Genomic DNA, 13,789 nt, shown 5'->3' with positions numbered 1-13,789 from the left:
AGTTGGACTGAGCAAGGTTTCTGCACTGAACAGTTTCTTTGGCAATCACTCGTAGCCCAGTAAGATTGTCTTCCATGAATATGGTCTTAACAGTGAGTCCGTAAGTGACTGTGGAGGCGAATTCTGGATCTATATGTCCTTCCACAGTAGGGACATAGGTTTCTGGGCGGGAGTTGGTCACGTTGAGGGTTTGCCAAACCCACCTTCCTCTTAGTTTGTTTCTCTGAACAGCACACCCATCTGTAAGAGTATTTCAGGGGATGCAATTAAAATCCAGTATGTAAAATGCACTTTTAATTTGCAAAGTAGTTTCAACCCATATTCTTACTTACCTTTTTGCCCTACTCTTTCCAGTCACAAGTCCATGCTTAAAAGCTCTATGTCCTAGTGTTAGTTATTTTTGCCCTGAAGCTTTCCTTTCCCCGTGAAAACCCGCTTTTTAGTGCTCAATTGGAGCTAACATCAATTCAGGTTTTCTGAAAAAAAACAGTAAAGTGGCCATGTGTTTTGCTGTGAAAATATGCATGTGTGTGCAGCAGGGCCAGGGAATGAATGAAGTAACTGCTGTTGATGCTTGCATGCTTGTGCATTCACACTTAGCCATGGTTTGTACAAGGGATTTGAACATCAGTCTCTTAAATACATTACCAGCTGAGTAACCTAGAATATCTCAGTTTGCTTTGCCTCTTTGGAAGATAATAAAGAGTCTGGGCCTTATCTAGTCCTCTTTGTGTTTCTGATCTACAGATGAAAGAAGATGAAAAAAAGTTTTTCAAAAGCCCTGTTGAAACTGCTCTCAACCATATCACCCATCTATCTCAGGTAAGAATGACATCCCTGTGAGCATTGTCTCATAGGTCCTAAAATGCTGGTGACAGTCAAGAAACATGGAGTGAATTTGTGGAATTGTGGGTTTCTGAGAAAAAGCAGGTTAGCTTAAAAACAGTGTCTGCAATCCAGTCAGAAAAAGCAGGTTAGCTTAAAGATAGTGGGAGAAGTGTATGATGAAAATGTATTCAGAAGTATGTTTAAGGGGTCCTTCCTGCAAACAAGAAGAAACCAAAATTGCTTCAGGGAACTTGTTTATTGAGCATTGATCTCATTTGTTTGCGCAATGTTTTCAGGGAGGTTCTGTGAAACTGGCTGCATAATGAACATTCATTCCAATTTGTTTGTAGGGAGGTTATACCAAGCAAATATCTCTCACTTTCCAGTACATGTTTTATCACTTTCCTTATCCCTCAAAAGCTTGTTCTTTAAAAATAGGCTTGTGTTAAGTAAACTAAACACTGAGCAACCTGGATTTGCTAATACTGTACTATATGCAATTGAATCCTAGCTGCAAAATAGCAAGTCTGGAAGCAGCTGTAGCAGCTTAATTTCCTAGCCTAATAAACAAAGAATATGATTTGAAAAGAAGTTACATTTCACCCCGTTTCCAATAGCTTGGGGCTATGGGGGTGGGGTTAAATCTAAGGTCACTTATAGGAGTAGTTAATAACCAATCTGGGGAAGGGTTAATAATAATAGTGGTCCTCTTTGCCAACTTCGAAAGGTCGAAGTTGATCGAAAGGTCGGCGGTTCGAATCCCCGCGGCGGGGTGAGCTCCCGTCTTTCGGTCCCAGCTCTTGCCCACCTAGCAGTTCGAAAGCACCCCTAAGTGCAAGTAGATAAATAGGGACCGCTTTATAGCGGGAAGGTAAACGGCGTTTCCGTGTGCTGCGCTGGTGCTGGCTCGCCAGAGCAGCTTCGTCATGCTGGCCACGTGACCCGGAAGTGTCTCCAGACAGCGCTGGCCCCCGGCCTCTTAAGTGAGATGAGCGCACAACCCTAGAGTCGGACACGACTGGCCCGTATGGGCAGGGGTACCTTTACCTCTACCTTACCTTGCCAACTTAGCTAATTAATTACTATAACAAATCTAGATAAAAGAGCCATATAAATATACAGACCAACTAGTTAATAATCAGATAGAATTTCAGCAGAATCAGCAGCACCTGAACATTAAAATCTGCCAGGATTGCCATTTTATGTATAATCTCACAAGCCTTGGTAATTACCCTGAGCAAGATACTACTACTCCCTCCCCTGAGCAAGATACTACTTCTCACTGGTGGATATTACTGTAGTGACAATAATAAAGGTATTTATTTATTTGGGAAATGTGTATATATCACACCTTCAACAACAAAGCTTCTAAGGTAGTCTACAAGTATTTTTAAAAACAACAAAAGCATAGTCTAATGAAAACAGTGACAAAACAGTAGAATCAAGCAGTATTTAAAACAGTGAAAACATTTATAAGGCCTGTAAAAATTAAAGGGTCATCACCTGCTGCTGAAAATATGGCAATGTAGATGCCGGGAAAGCTGACCATGGGAGAGAATTCTAAAAACAGGGTGCCACAAGTGTAAAGGGTGTCTCTCTATCTAGGAATTTCAGGTAGGTGAATATTGTAATTGCTGCATTTCCAATATTTTCAGGAAGCTCTCCATTTCTGACCTTCCCCTTTGCACTCCACTAGCTTTGCATGCCCACCACAGTACCTCAGATGTCTATCGACTTGATACACTTTTGCAACGTTTTTTCCAACATTTTTGAAACAGTTTTATCTCCAAAGTTGTTATTATGTCTTTATTTTGCACTTCAAGTACGTGATAGATACCCTGTCATTCGTACTTACCTTTAGCCAACTGTTCGACTGCAGCAAGCTTTCAGCTCCCTCAAAGTATTAGCAGGCAAAGGCTAGACACATATGCCAGAGTTTTCTGTCAATTTTCCTTTCTAAAAGCTCCCCCTGGCAAACTCATGGGTTATTTCTTAATTTCTCAGAGTTAAAAAATAATTTAAGGGCTCTTATCACCTTGTTCAATTGCAGCCATTAGCACAAACTCTGAGTAGCTTGTGCAATATGATGTGCATCGCATATGACTGGAGTGAACATGCAAAACTATATAACCTTAAGTCAGACAACTTGTTCATTTAGCCCAGTCTATTCTGATTGGTAGACATTAAACCTGTGTCTTGTGGTTTCTGGGGCCCATTGGGAATGGCAGGGCAGCAGGCAAAGAGGTCCATCATAGGTGGAACCTAAGAAGACAGAGCCCACTAATTCTGGTTTTGTTCCTGTCTTTCTCCCTGTCGAGTTGTACAAGGGTAAAACTGAGTCCAAGGAGAAGGAAGCTGACAGCTGACAGGGCTGGTTGTAAGGAGGTAGGCATGTGGGGACTAACTGAAGGCAGACTGAGGTGAGTGGGTCACTGCCCCATTTGCAGGAGCAAATGCTGTATCACTGCACTATGCCACTTGCTTCCTGTCTAGTATGTTCCGTAGAGCTGAAAGGACCCATATTTCATTTCTGATTTCCTGAAGCAAGTCACAGTCCCCAAATTTGACCAGGAGAGCACATAATAATAATATTAATTTTATTATTTTTACCCCGCCCATCTGACTGGGTTGCAGACTGGGTTGCCCCCACATGCTTTTCAACCCTTTTATTTCATTCCCTTTGTTTCTCTTCCTAGGTGTGCATGTTCCAGAAGGGCCAGATGGAGCTTTTAGTTTCTTTCTACAAACACAATGCTTCAAAAGCAGAGGGAGCTCTTCAGGAAGCTCACCAGAAACTAACTATCCAAGAAAAGCAGGTTGTGTTCCCATGAACTAAGGCAAACAGTGTTAGTTGTAGCTGCAGGATTTAGTAGAGCCATCATGAGGAAGACCATCAAAGTGTTGAACTAGGACTGCAGAAGCCTAAGTTCAAATCCCTGTTAAGTCCTGAGACTCACTTGGTGATCTTAGGCCAGTCATTATCTCCCAGTATAACCTATTCCCCCTCCTGAAAACAATATAAAGAAGGTTCAGATGAAATATTATTGAATTCTCGTTTAATTTGTAAGAAGCTCTTTTATTATTGATTGATGGCAGAATCCTGGTAAGGGGTGGAGTGAGCTCCTGCATTAACATTATTCACATAAAGCAACCAAATGGGGATAAATATGTATACTGTTATTTTAAAAGGATTTCATATTCCTATTCCATTAGTACTAGACATTATAACATGTTAATGTGAAATGGAACTGTGGGTCTGCATGACCCCACAGACATACAGTACATTCCACATCTCTCTGCCAAAATGTTCCTGCCTAAAGGGTCAAAAGTGTAACTGGAAGAATACTTAAGGCAATGTAATATAATTAGTCAGACCACCTATCTTCCATTTCTTTCCCCCTATTCCCCTTGGCTTAGGAATTTGGAGGCAATACGGAGAGAGAACAGGGAACTGAAGAAAAAGTGTAACAACATGAAGGTAGGAGCCCTTTGCTGGAAACAAATCACATTTTTTGTGATTGAGTTCCAGACACCATCTGCTGGTAGAAACAAGTTCTGCTCCTCCGTGCCTTTGTCAATGTTGGGATGGGAAAAGTGAATCAACCTCCCTGCAGGTTACACATATTTGCATTTGGGTCCTGCAAACCCACCCTTTTCTCTCAACAGGCTTTTCCAAGACACCGCCAGAGTAGCAGGTCAGTGTGTTAGTTCTGCCTTCTTGGAACATTTGCCAGGAGCTCCAGCCCATAAAATGTAGACACCAATGTATCTGTGGCAAAACGATAGAGCTGAGTTTTAGGCCACAGAGCAACAAAACATCTGGGGCACAGTCACATGCCTTTGACCCTGACTGAACAAAATTCATTTCAATTTGCTGCAGAAACAGCACTCCAAGGCCAGTCGGTGTCACACACCCATCACCCAGAGGTAGGTAGAAAGATGGGGTCTCTGTAGGCATGCGTCAATGCCCTTGAGCAAATGTTCACATTACAGTGTATCTGTTTATTTATGAGCATGTGAATGCATGTGTTCTGGCCCTGAACACATAGCAATAAGTGGCTACTTACCTATCTAAAAAATGCATTTGCACATGTACACACATGCAATCCAACATGTTTCCCTGAGAGGGATGGACAGGTACAAACATATGCTCAAATATTTCTCTATAAAATCAGGGTAAACGTTTGCACATGTCTTTTTGGCCCTTGAAGATGCATATTTATTACCTTCCTTATAATGACTCAGACCAACATCTTTTCTCTAGCACAGTATGTTGTTACTGTCTCTACAGTAACCTATTTCATATTTTGCAGTTACACCACAACCTGTTTCCCAGCACTCCAGTGAGGTAGTCAGGTAGGTGAGTCAGGAAATTCATATTCTTTGGTTGTAGGTGTGAGGCATTGTTACAAAAACAACAGCAAAAATGTAGGAGTTTGCTCACAATTCTAGAGGAATTTCAGTAATTTTTTTTTCCTCTTTAAGTAAAACAAAATTCCAACTCTAAACACAGTATACTTCATGCTATGATCTCTCCTCTGTCCAGTATCCTATCATCAAAAATTGAATTCTAGTTTAGGAATCTAGACCTCTTAGTAGAGGCAATGCATAGATATTCTCTGTCTGCTTGCCTATCTAGCCTTCCCACCAGTGACTCCTGGACTTTTTGTGCCTCTATTCTCCATAGTCGCTCATCTTCCATGGATGCCATCTCTTCCAGAACCAGCCAGCTATCAAACTGGCAAGTGAGTCTCCACCACTGCTGTCCTTTACCTAGAAAAGGAAAAGATAAGAGGGATATACTGTTTTTGTTCTTCAAAAACTCAGTGTCACAGAGAATTCTGAGAATCAGGAGCCATTAATATAATATGCCCATGAAAAGAGAAGCCTTGTCCTCGTCACACTGTTTACTGTTTTGTGTTATCAAGGCTTAGTGCTCAGTACTTAATACATTGCCATGGCAAAAGAACTATTCTCCTGTTGCCAACAAGGACTCGCCAAGGCAATAACTGCAACAAGGTCAGTGGGAGCTGTTAATATCATCTGTCTGATAAGGCCTACAGGACACATAAATAACAAGTTCAGATTGAATTGTAATGTAAAATTTAGAATTAAGGTGTTTATAATGTTGTTGCCTTATTTTACCATGTAATAACTTTTCTAGATAATATTAAAAAGCAGAGATTTCTCACTTGTACCCAGCATGCCACAGGATCCACTAGGATGACCCCAGCTGACTCTATAAACGGTAAGAAATAGCTTCAGATAAAAGGTCGGGAACACAAAATTTGGCAAAAGAAATTCAACTAGACAATAAGAGATTGGGGTGGTGGAAAGAATTCAAGGATCACACCACCAAAATCATTAAGATCAATGCTAAAGTATTTTTATATACATTAGAAGCAGCAGGAAACCAGCTAGGGAGGCAGTTAGACCTGTGGATGATAAAGGAGTCAAAGGTGTGCTAAAGGGGGAAGAGGAGATTGCAGACAAGCTGAATGAATGCTTTACATCTGTTTTCATTGCACAAGACATAGGCCAGGTCATTATGTCTGAACTAATTTTCTCAGAAAGAGAGCCTGAGGAACCAAGGGAAATAGTGGTGACAAGAGACAAGTCCTAGGCCATACTGACAAATTAAAAACAAATTAACTTATCATATCCAAATGGCATCCATTCAAGAATTCTTAAAGAACTCGAAGGTGAAACTGCTGATCTTTTAATGGAAATATGTAACTTGTCTGTAAGATCGGCCCCCACACTGGAGGACTGCGAAATCGCCAATGTAACACCAATTTTTAAAAGGTGGATCCAAGGAGATCTAGGAGAATACAGCCCAGTTAGCTTAATGTCAGTTGTAGGAAAGCTGGTGGAGAGCATTATGAAGAACTGCCAGACATAAAAGACTTGCTGAATAAAAACTAGCATGTTTACTACAAGTGTAATACTTGTCCCATTAACATTTTGCAGTTCTTTGAGAGTGTCAAACGTAGTGCCAAACACTTTCAAAACATTCCTCATCAAAAACTCCTGAGTATGGACTTCCGGTCGGCGCCAGCGTTTGATGGCGGTCCTAGCCTCGAGCTCCGAGGCAGGACTGCTCCGTAAGTTCGGGTCTTACCCGCTACGGCAAGCGGGGGACCCCTAAAATCACAGGCGCTGAAGCCTGTGAGCAAGGAGATTCGGTAGGCACCTTTGCGCCCCCCCGGCATCGTGAAAGAGCCTTTTTAAAGGCTCCGGAGCGGCATCGGGGTGAGCGCGGTGCTGAGGATCGCTACCCAGCTTACGGAGTGAAGCCGCGTCGCCATTAACGGAGAGCGCCGATTCCTTTCTGAAACTAAAGATTGGCAACAACAATACCCGTGAGTAAGAACGCAAAATTAAAACGGGACTTAAAAATCTAGAAGATTTGGCTGAAAACGGGAAGGCAAAAATTAAGGAAGTCAGCCTCCCGGATCTGCATGATTAACGGAGCAATGAAAGACTGAGCTGTGTTTAAACGGACTTTCCTTTTAACTCTTATTAAACCAGACATCGAAAGGATCTCCCCCCTGTAGTGCAGGAGAAGGGGGGGAGGAAACAGAATTAATTTAACCTGCAAAAGAAAGGGATAAGGAATAAAAAACCTCTGCTGCTGACACTTCTGGTCAGGCTGCCGGAGCAGCGATCGCCTGAAAAAGGAACTGTCAAGTGAGCTGTCAAAAGACAGTGGCTACAAAATAAGACTTATTTGAAACATATTAACGGGACTTTGGTGGATTACAATTTTAACAGTAAAGTGCTACAAATTAAAGACTCTTAGTGGGACTTTTGCCTTTGGACTTTCTGTTTCTTTGTTGTGGGTGCCTTTGGATGGTTACAATTTCCTCCTCTAGAGGGCTTTAGTTGTATTACGGTGTATCCAGCGGGATTTTCCACTTGCAACTTTCCTGTGTGAATGACCTTGAGTTATGAGCAACCCGCCAGAAGAGATTTCAACAAGAAGTAAAACAAAGCAGGCTCAAAAACAAGCTCAAAAAAGAGGCTCTTTATCAGGAGCAGCAGCTGCACAAGAAAAAATAACAGCAGCATCAATGGAGTCAATGACACAGGCTCTGCTCAAAATAAATCAGTCATTAGAAGTACTCACCAAGCAATCTGCAGAACTTACTAAACAGTCTACAGAGAACTCTAAGAAACTGACGGAGCTGACAACAAGACTAGACCTGAACACAACAACAATCTCATCTAATACAGATTCTATAAACCGTTTGGTTCAAGAGTCCACGGAAACAAGGAGAATAGCTGAGAGTGCTAGGTCTACTGCCGAAGAAACCAAAGGAAAGTTTGCGCCTATTGCAAAAAAAGTACATGAACATGATACAGCATTAGCCCTACTAGAACTGGAAAGGAAAAGCAAGAACCTGAAATTAAGACTGGTTCCAGAAGAGGAAGAGGACAAGCTTGGGGAATTCCTCACAGATAAATTTCAAGACTTTTGGAATGATGAGTTAGATGGAGAAGAAGATGAATTTGTGATAACCTCAGCCTTTCGGATTGGCAGGAAGCAAGGGAAGAAGCCAAGAGACTGTTTAATTACCTTGGGATCAAAGGAACAAAGAGACAAAATACTGAACCTACATTTCCAGAAGGCCTTGGTCATTAAAAATTCTCAGATCCAGATTTTCAAGGATATTCCTAAATACTTTTTGGAGGTTAGATCTCAATTTAAAGAATTAGTTGATCTACTTAAACAGAATAATATCCCATTCAGGTCCTGATATCCTCACTTATATCAGTAACTAGCTAAAGAGGAAGCAGAGAGTAGGAATAAATAGAATTTTCATAACACAATGTATTATTACTGGTCATCAAGAATTGGTATTAGTACTTTTGCTTTTTAACCTGTGCAGAAACGATCTGGAATAAGAGATGAGCAGTGAGATGCATATGAGGCCAAATTGTACAGGATAGTAAGAAAAGGGGTGATATATCCAATACAATTATACACATCTATGGTGCAACCATAATTGAGAATACTGTGCACAGTTCTGGTAGCACACTTTAAAAAATATATTGTAGAACAGGAAAAGGTTAAGAAAAAGGTAATGAATATTATCAAGGGACTGGAGCAACTCCCTTATGAGGAAAATCTACTACATTTGGTGGGGGGTTAGTTTAGAGAAATTGTGAATAAGGTGGAAGGACGAGAGTGAAGTGTCTAAAATTATGCATGGTATGGAGAAGCTGTATAGTGTTTTTCTCCTCATAATACTAGAAGCCAATAGATATTTTATAATGAATTTGGCAGATGAAAGGAAGTTCTTAGTCACGAAGAGTCAGACACGACTAATCGACCAAACAACAACAACTTAGTCACAAAGCACATAATTTAACTCTGGAATTTGCTACCAGACGAAGTTGTAATGGTCGGCACTTTGGATGGCTTTAAAAATGTGTTTTAGACAAATTCATGAAGCATAAGACTATTGAAGGCTGCTAGTGGCATATACCTCCAGTATCAGGAATAGTGTAACTCAGAATCCCAGACTCTGTTCTTATGACTGCTGTATATGTTTTGACTACAAATAATACAAAAGACCAAAAGGTGGCAATGGAAGACCAGGAATAGGAGAATGCAAGATTCAGCTTCCTCCAAAGCTTATTCAATGTCCAAGAGGGGAAATAGTCCCCTCTTTTAAATGGGCAAATACATTATTGTATCTAAGAAAAGTAAAGTCCTACATGCTTACCTTTTTGCTTCTCCTGTCACCTTTCCACAGACTCTCCGATAATCATTTGAGGCATAATACTTTGTTCTATTTTACAGCTACTCCTTCTTCAGGTTCCACTCAAAGTTTATTCTTCAGGTGAGTTCCAGGGTGAGGGATGATATTCCCTCCAGGATATCACATGACCATGAAAAGGCCATGGCACTAGTATTACTTGCCACAGTAATTTGCATTTCTCATCACCATTCATCTCTCCATTTCTTTCAGGGCTTCTCCTGCCTTTTCTCACACCTCCAGCATGAATGTCAACTCACACACCCCCATGGCGAGGCAAAATCAAAGTGCTAGGCAGCAACAAGAAACCCCATACTTCAACCTCAACATCTTCTCTGGTGAGAAAGTACCCTGCTGCTAACAGACGCACCTTTTATTCTTCCATATTCCCTCCAGTACTCAACAATGCTATCCTTAAAACAAAACAAATTCCTTCCAGTAGCACCTTAAAGACCAACTAAGTCAGTTCTTGGTATGAGCTTTCGTGTGCATGCACACTTCTTCAGATACCTTATTCTTCAGATACCTACAAATGCTATCCTTGTACACTATAGTTCACTGTAGTAATGATTACAATGCAAGCTGCATTCTAAGGGTTGGGGTGACACACACCACTCAGCCTCAGAATCCCACCATATACCGGTACTTTCCAATGATCAATTCTCTATTGGCTTTAACCCACAGATCAGACAGAGGGGGTTTCTATGCCAGAACATCGTAGCAGTGAGAGACTACGGCCTATACAGGTGAGGAGCAGTCTGTGAAATGAGTATGGACTGGGCAAAGCTTATCATTGGAGCATTTTGAACAACTGCTTTTCTTTTTTTCTTCTCAGCTGAGATTCACTCCTCGCTCCTTTCACTGCAGGTAAGTGGTAACCTGTTTAGTTCACCATCCTCTCACCCAGAGGCATACCTAGGCCCACCTGTGCCCTTGGCATGGAGGTGTATCAGTGCCTCTGAAGCTGGGAGAAACCATGGACTAGAAACTCAAAAGGTCACACTTCTAACAGCACCACTGGCTGACTGGGGAGAGAGCCCTCGCTCAGAGCAGCAGAGGAACAGCCTGGGGAGTGCATGGATGGGCAGGTGGGCTCTTAGCCACTCCAAGCCAGAGTGGAGAGGTGAGGTTTTTGTGCCACTCCTGAGCCTGTGCACTTAGCAGGGGCCAAACCCTAGATATGCCCCTGCTCCCACCAGGAATTAGGGCTGTGCCCCCCACAACACGTTATTTGTGGGCACCTTTGGGCACTCCCATTTGGGTTTAATTTGAAGAGGGTTGTCTTTATTTTTTGCTTAGGTTTTTTGTTTTGGGCTGTATTTTGCCCACTTTTATGGGATCAGGGTTCAAAGCCTCTAAACCAAAAAATGTTGGGGACTCCCTGAGTTAGGAGACTACAAGGGCTTGTAAAAGAGAGCTTTAAAAGATCATGAATATAATCAAAACCCAATTTCTGTTGAAGGAGTTGCAACACAGGAAATGATGATTCCTAATATAAATTAAGATAGCTTTTAGAAAAAAACATTCTAAACTTCAGCATGCTTGCACAGAACATTAAGAAAGCAATATAAAGAAAGCAGCATTTTGCCGCAGAGACAACATGATGAACGTCTGTGCATATTGTTTTGTGAAACTTAATTTTTTAAAGCTGTGTGTGTGTGTGTGTGTGTGTGTGTAGGGGGGTGGGGCCCTAATACAAGGTTTTGAACTTTTGGGATTTGCAGTATCAAGTATTCTGTCACTTCCTCCTTCTGCTGAGCCAAGCCAGGTACTTGATCTGTGTAAGACATAAACTCCTGTGCTCTAGATACAGGTTGAAGTGCATTACTTAACCACAAACAGAAAAGTTTTGTTGAACATAACTGATTAATAAGCTGCATTTGTAACTAAAGTGTGAACCCTACAGTATGCAACTAGCTCATTTTTATTTTCTCACAGGCATTCATCCAACAGCCAAGGCCACCAACAAAAATAGGGAGGACAAAAGCAACTCTCTGCTTACCAGTCTCAACATGAGCACGATGGTATTTCCTGTCCCTGCATAAGCTCTGCTGAATTTTTGGGGCCTTGGTGAAAAGCCATCCACTAAAAGTATTTTCTCTCTCTCGTAACACAATATATAGTTTCAGGAGATCTAACATGTGATAGACTTAAGTGGTGTAATATGTATTTGCAGGGTCTCCTGTTGAAGGAAAGGTATCAAAGGCAGACTTAGTGGGCTTATTTCAAGGCTCAGTGTTACTAGGCTATGGCATTTTCTAGCAGACGCTATTGCAACTTATTAAGCAGTTCGTAGATCATAAAATAAACTTGCCAAAATTGAAATCAGATTCATTTGTTGAAAAGATACCAAGTATTTTTTAAGTTCTCAGCTGCAATTTAGCCACTGGCAACCCAATGGAAAAGTTCCTTCTTTTTTATTCCAGTTGCATAGAATATAGGACTACTTTCTCCATAGTGTATAACCAAAGTTGCTTTCCAGAGTAAGGATGTGACAATTATTTCTTTGAAAGATAAAAAAGAAGCTGTATTTTTATCATTATTATTAAAGAAAAGACTAATTATCAAGAGAATCCCTCAGTTATGGCTATTTGAACTAAATCCACACCTCAGTCTATTTTATTTATCTCCATCAATATCACACAAGTTTGTACAGTCCCATGTTCTGCCTTCTCTCTCTCTCTGCGCAACTGACCAGCTTATATCAATATTTTTAGTTTTTCTAGCAGGGGGAAGAGGTGTTGCCTTTTCAGCCACTCTGTAAAAATGCTTGAAACAGTGATTTAATAAATCGGGGTTTTTTTTAAAAAAAATGCAGATTAGTATCACTATGTACAATCTTCTGCCTACTCATCGCTCCATAAATCTCAGATTCCATCTTCCCCATAACCCCTTATAAATGATCTAGGGCCAGTTCTGAGAGTTTACAGCAGCTTTCGATCCCTTAGATTCTGGGGCGGGGAGCCGGGTAGGGAACACATTCCTGTTTCAGTGACAGTATTGGCTTTGTGAATGGAACAAAGATGGCATACAAACAGCAATGCTTCCTCCATTTCTTCCATAAAGGAGATGGTCTCCACATCACACCTCACCTTCAAGTAAGCTGCTGTGGGAAGTGGTGGCTTTCAGTTCATAGCCGTCACCCATCTAGTTCAAAATGGATATATGATCAAGGCACCAGTAAAGGGAGAGCACAGGAGCGAATAAAAAAGGGTGATGACATCCACCTAAGGAGCTCAGTTGGTAGAGCATGAGACTCTTACCCATGAGACCCATGGATCTCAGGGTCATGGGTTTGAGCCCCAAGTTGGGCAAAAGATTCCTGCACTGCAGGGGGTTGGACTAGATGATGCCCATGGTCCTTTCTAACTCTACAATTCTATTATTCTAAGATCATCAAGAGCAGAAGAAAAGTTAGAAGCTGTATAAAGAAGAGGCAATTAAAATGCAAGGAGAGAATGAAACGGAAGACAACTGAGATTAAGGCACAAAGTCGCCATCCTTGATTGGCAACTGCCAAAAATCAAATATTTATAACTGTAATTTTGGGCCACAATTTTAAAAATGGAAAACAAAATCCCGTAAGTAAACAAACAGGGGAAAAGCCAAGGAGGGGTGCGTTAGAGCTAAAAGTCTGGAGGAGCTTAGTCTAAATTACATTTTTTTAATGTGTTCTGTCAGTAAAGGGACTTTGATTTGTAAAGCCAAAATAAATGTTTCTTCATTGTATTCCCTAGGCTTCTGCTTCACTTAGCAGAATGAAATAGGATTGATACATGGGAGAGTAGCCAGATGGTACATATTTTCTGGATGGAATTTGAAAAAAGACATTGTTCCGTAAATGAAGGTACAGAGAGTCATATAAGCCATGTCACTGTACCAGTAAGGAAAACACTGACAGAAGCAGGAGTCAAATAATTAGTTGGAAGCAGTGAGACAAAGCAGAATCAACATGCTTCTCTCATCCCAGATACCCCCATTAAAATGAGAGAATGTAGCAGCTTTAGAACTCAAGAACGGAAAGAAGGAAAAATGCATCAGGATTCTAGAAGAAGGAAACAATTTGGCCTCTATGAGCACAACACAATTTGAAAGTTCGATAAGAAAGAAATTTATAGGTCCAGCACACTACTGAACAGGCTCATTCTATGGATTCTGGAGAAAGGGTGTGGGAAGCCCCCTATCCTACACCTTTT

General features: G+C 41.2%; 1 protein-coding gene across 14 annotated transcripts in view; it reads left to right on the top strand.

Moving 5' to 3' along the window:
• The window catches only part of RNF212B (ring finger protein 212B), a 24,328-nt gene extending 10,707 nt beyond the window's left edge, over positions 1 to 13,621 (top strand). For 9 of the 14 annotated variants that reach the window (XM_081836609.1, XM_081836617.1, XM_081836616.1 and 6 more), the window contains exons 4-16: positions 748 to 822; positions 3,525 to 3,640; positions 4,246 to 4,306; positions 4,495 to 4,523; positions 4,709 to 4,755; positions 5,142 to 5,184; positions 5,516 to 5,573; positions 6,031 to 6,076; positions 9,638 to 9,677; positions 9,807 to 9,931; positions 10,278 to 10,339; positions 10,429 to 10,460; positions 11,532 to 12,248. In XM_081836609.1, coding sequence (XP_081692735.1) covers positions 748 to 822; positions 3,525 to 3,640; positions 4,246 to 4,306; positions 4,495 to 4,523; positions 4,709 to 4,755; positions 5,142 to 5,184; positions 5,516 to 5,573; positions 6,031 to 6,076; positions 9,638 to 9,677; positions 9,807 to 9,931; positions 10,278 to 10,339; positions 10,429 to 10,460; positions 11,532 to 11,568 — 771 coding nt within the window. In that variant the 3' untranslated portion in view covers positions 11,569 to 12,248. Of the gene's footprint in view, positions 1 to 747; positions 823 to 3,524; positions 3,641 to 4,245; positions 4,307 to 4,494; positions 4,524 to 4,708; positions 4,756 to 5,141; positions 5,185 to 5,515; positions 5,848 to 5,992; positions 6,077 to 9,637; positions 9,679 to 9,806; positions 9,989 to 10,115; positions 10,252 to 10,277; positions 10,340 to 10,428; positions 10,461 to 11,531; positions 12,249 to 12,985; positions 13,292 to 13,330 lie in introns of those variants that run through there. The other 5 variants (XR_014150523.1, XR_014150524.1, XM_081836611.1 and 2 more) reach the window with 5 other exon arrangements.
• The last annotated feature ends 168 nt before the right edge of the window (positions 13,622 to 13,789 follow it).

This window comes from Podarcis erhardii (assembly GCF_964252035.2).
Source record: "Podarcis erhardii genome assembly, chromosome: 13".
Taxonomy (NCBI): Eukaryota; Metazoa; Chordata; class Lepidosauria; order Squamata; family Lacertidae; genus Podarcis; species Podarcis erhardii.
This window is presented reverse-complemented; position numbering and strand designations above follow the sequence as displayed.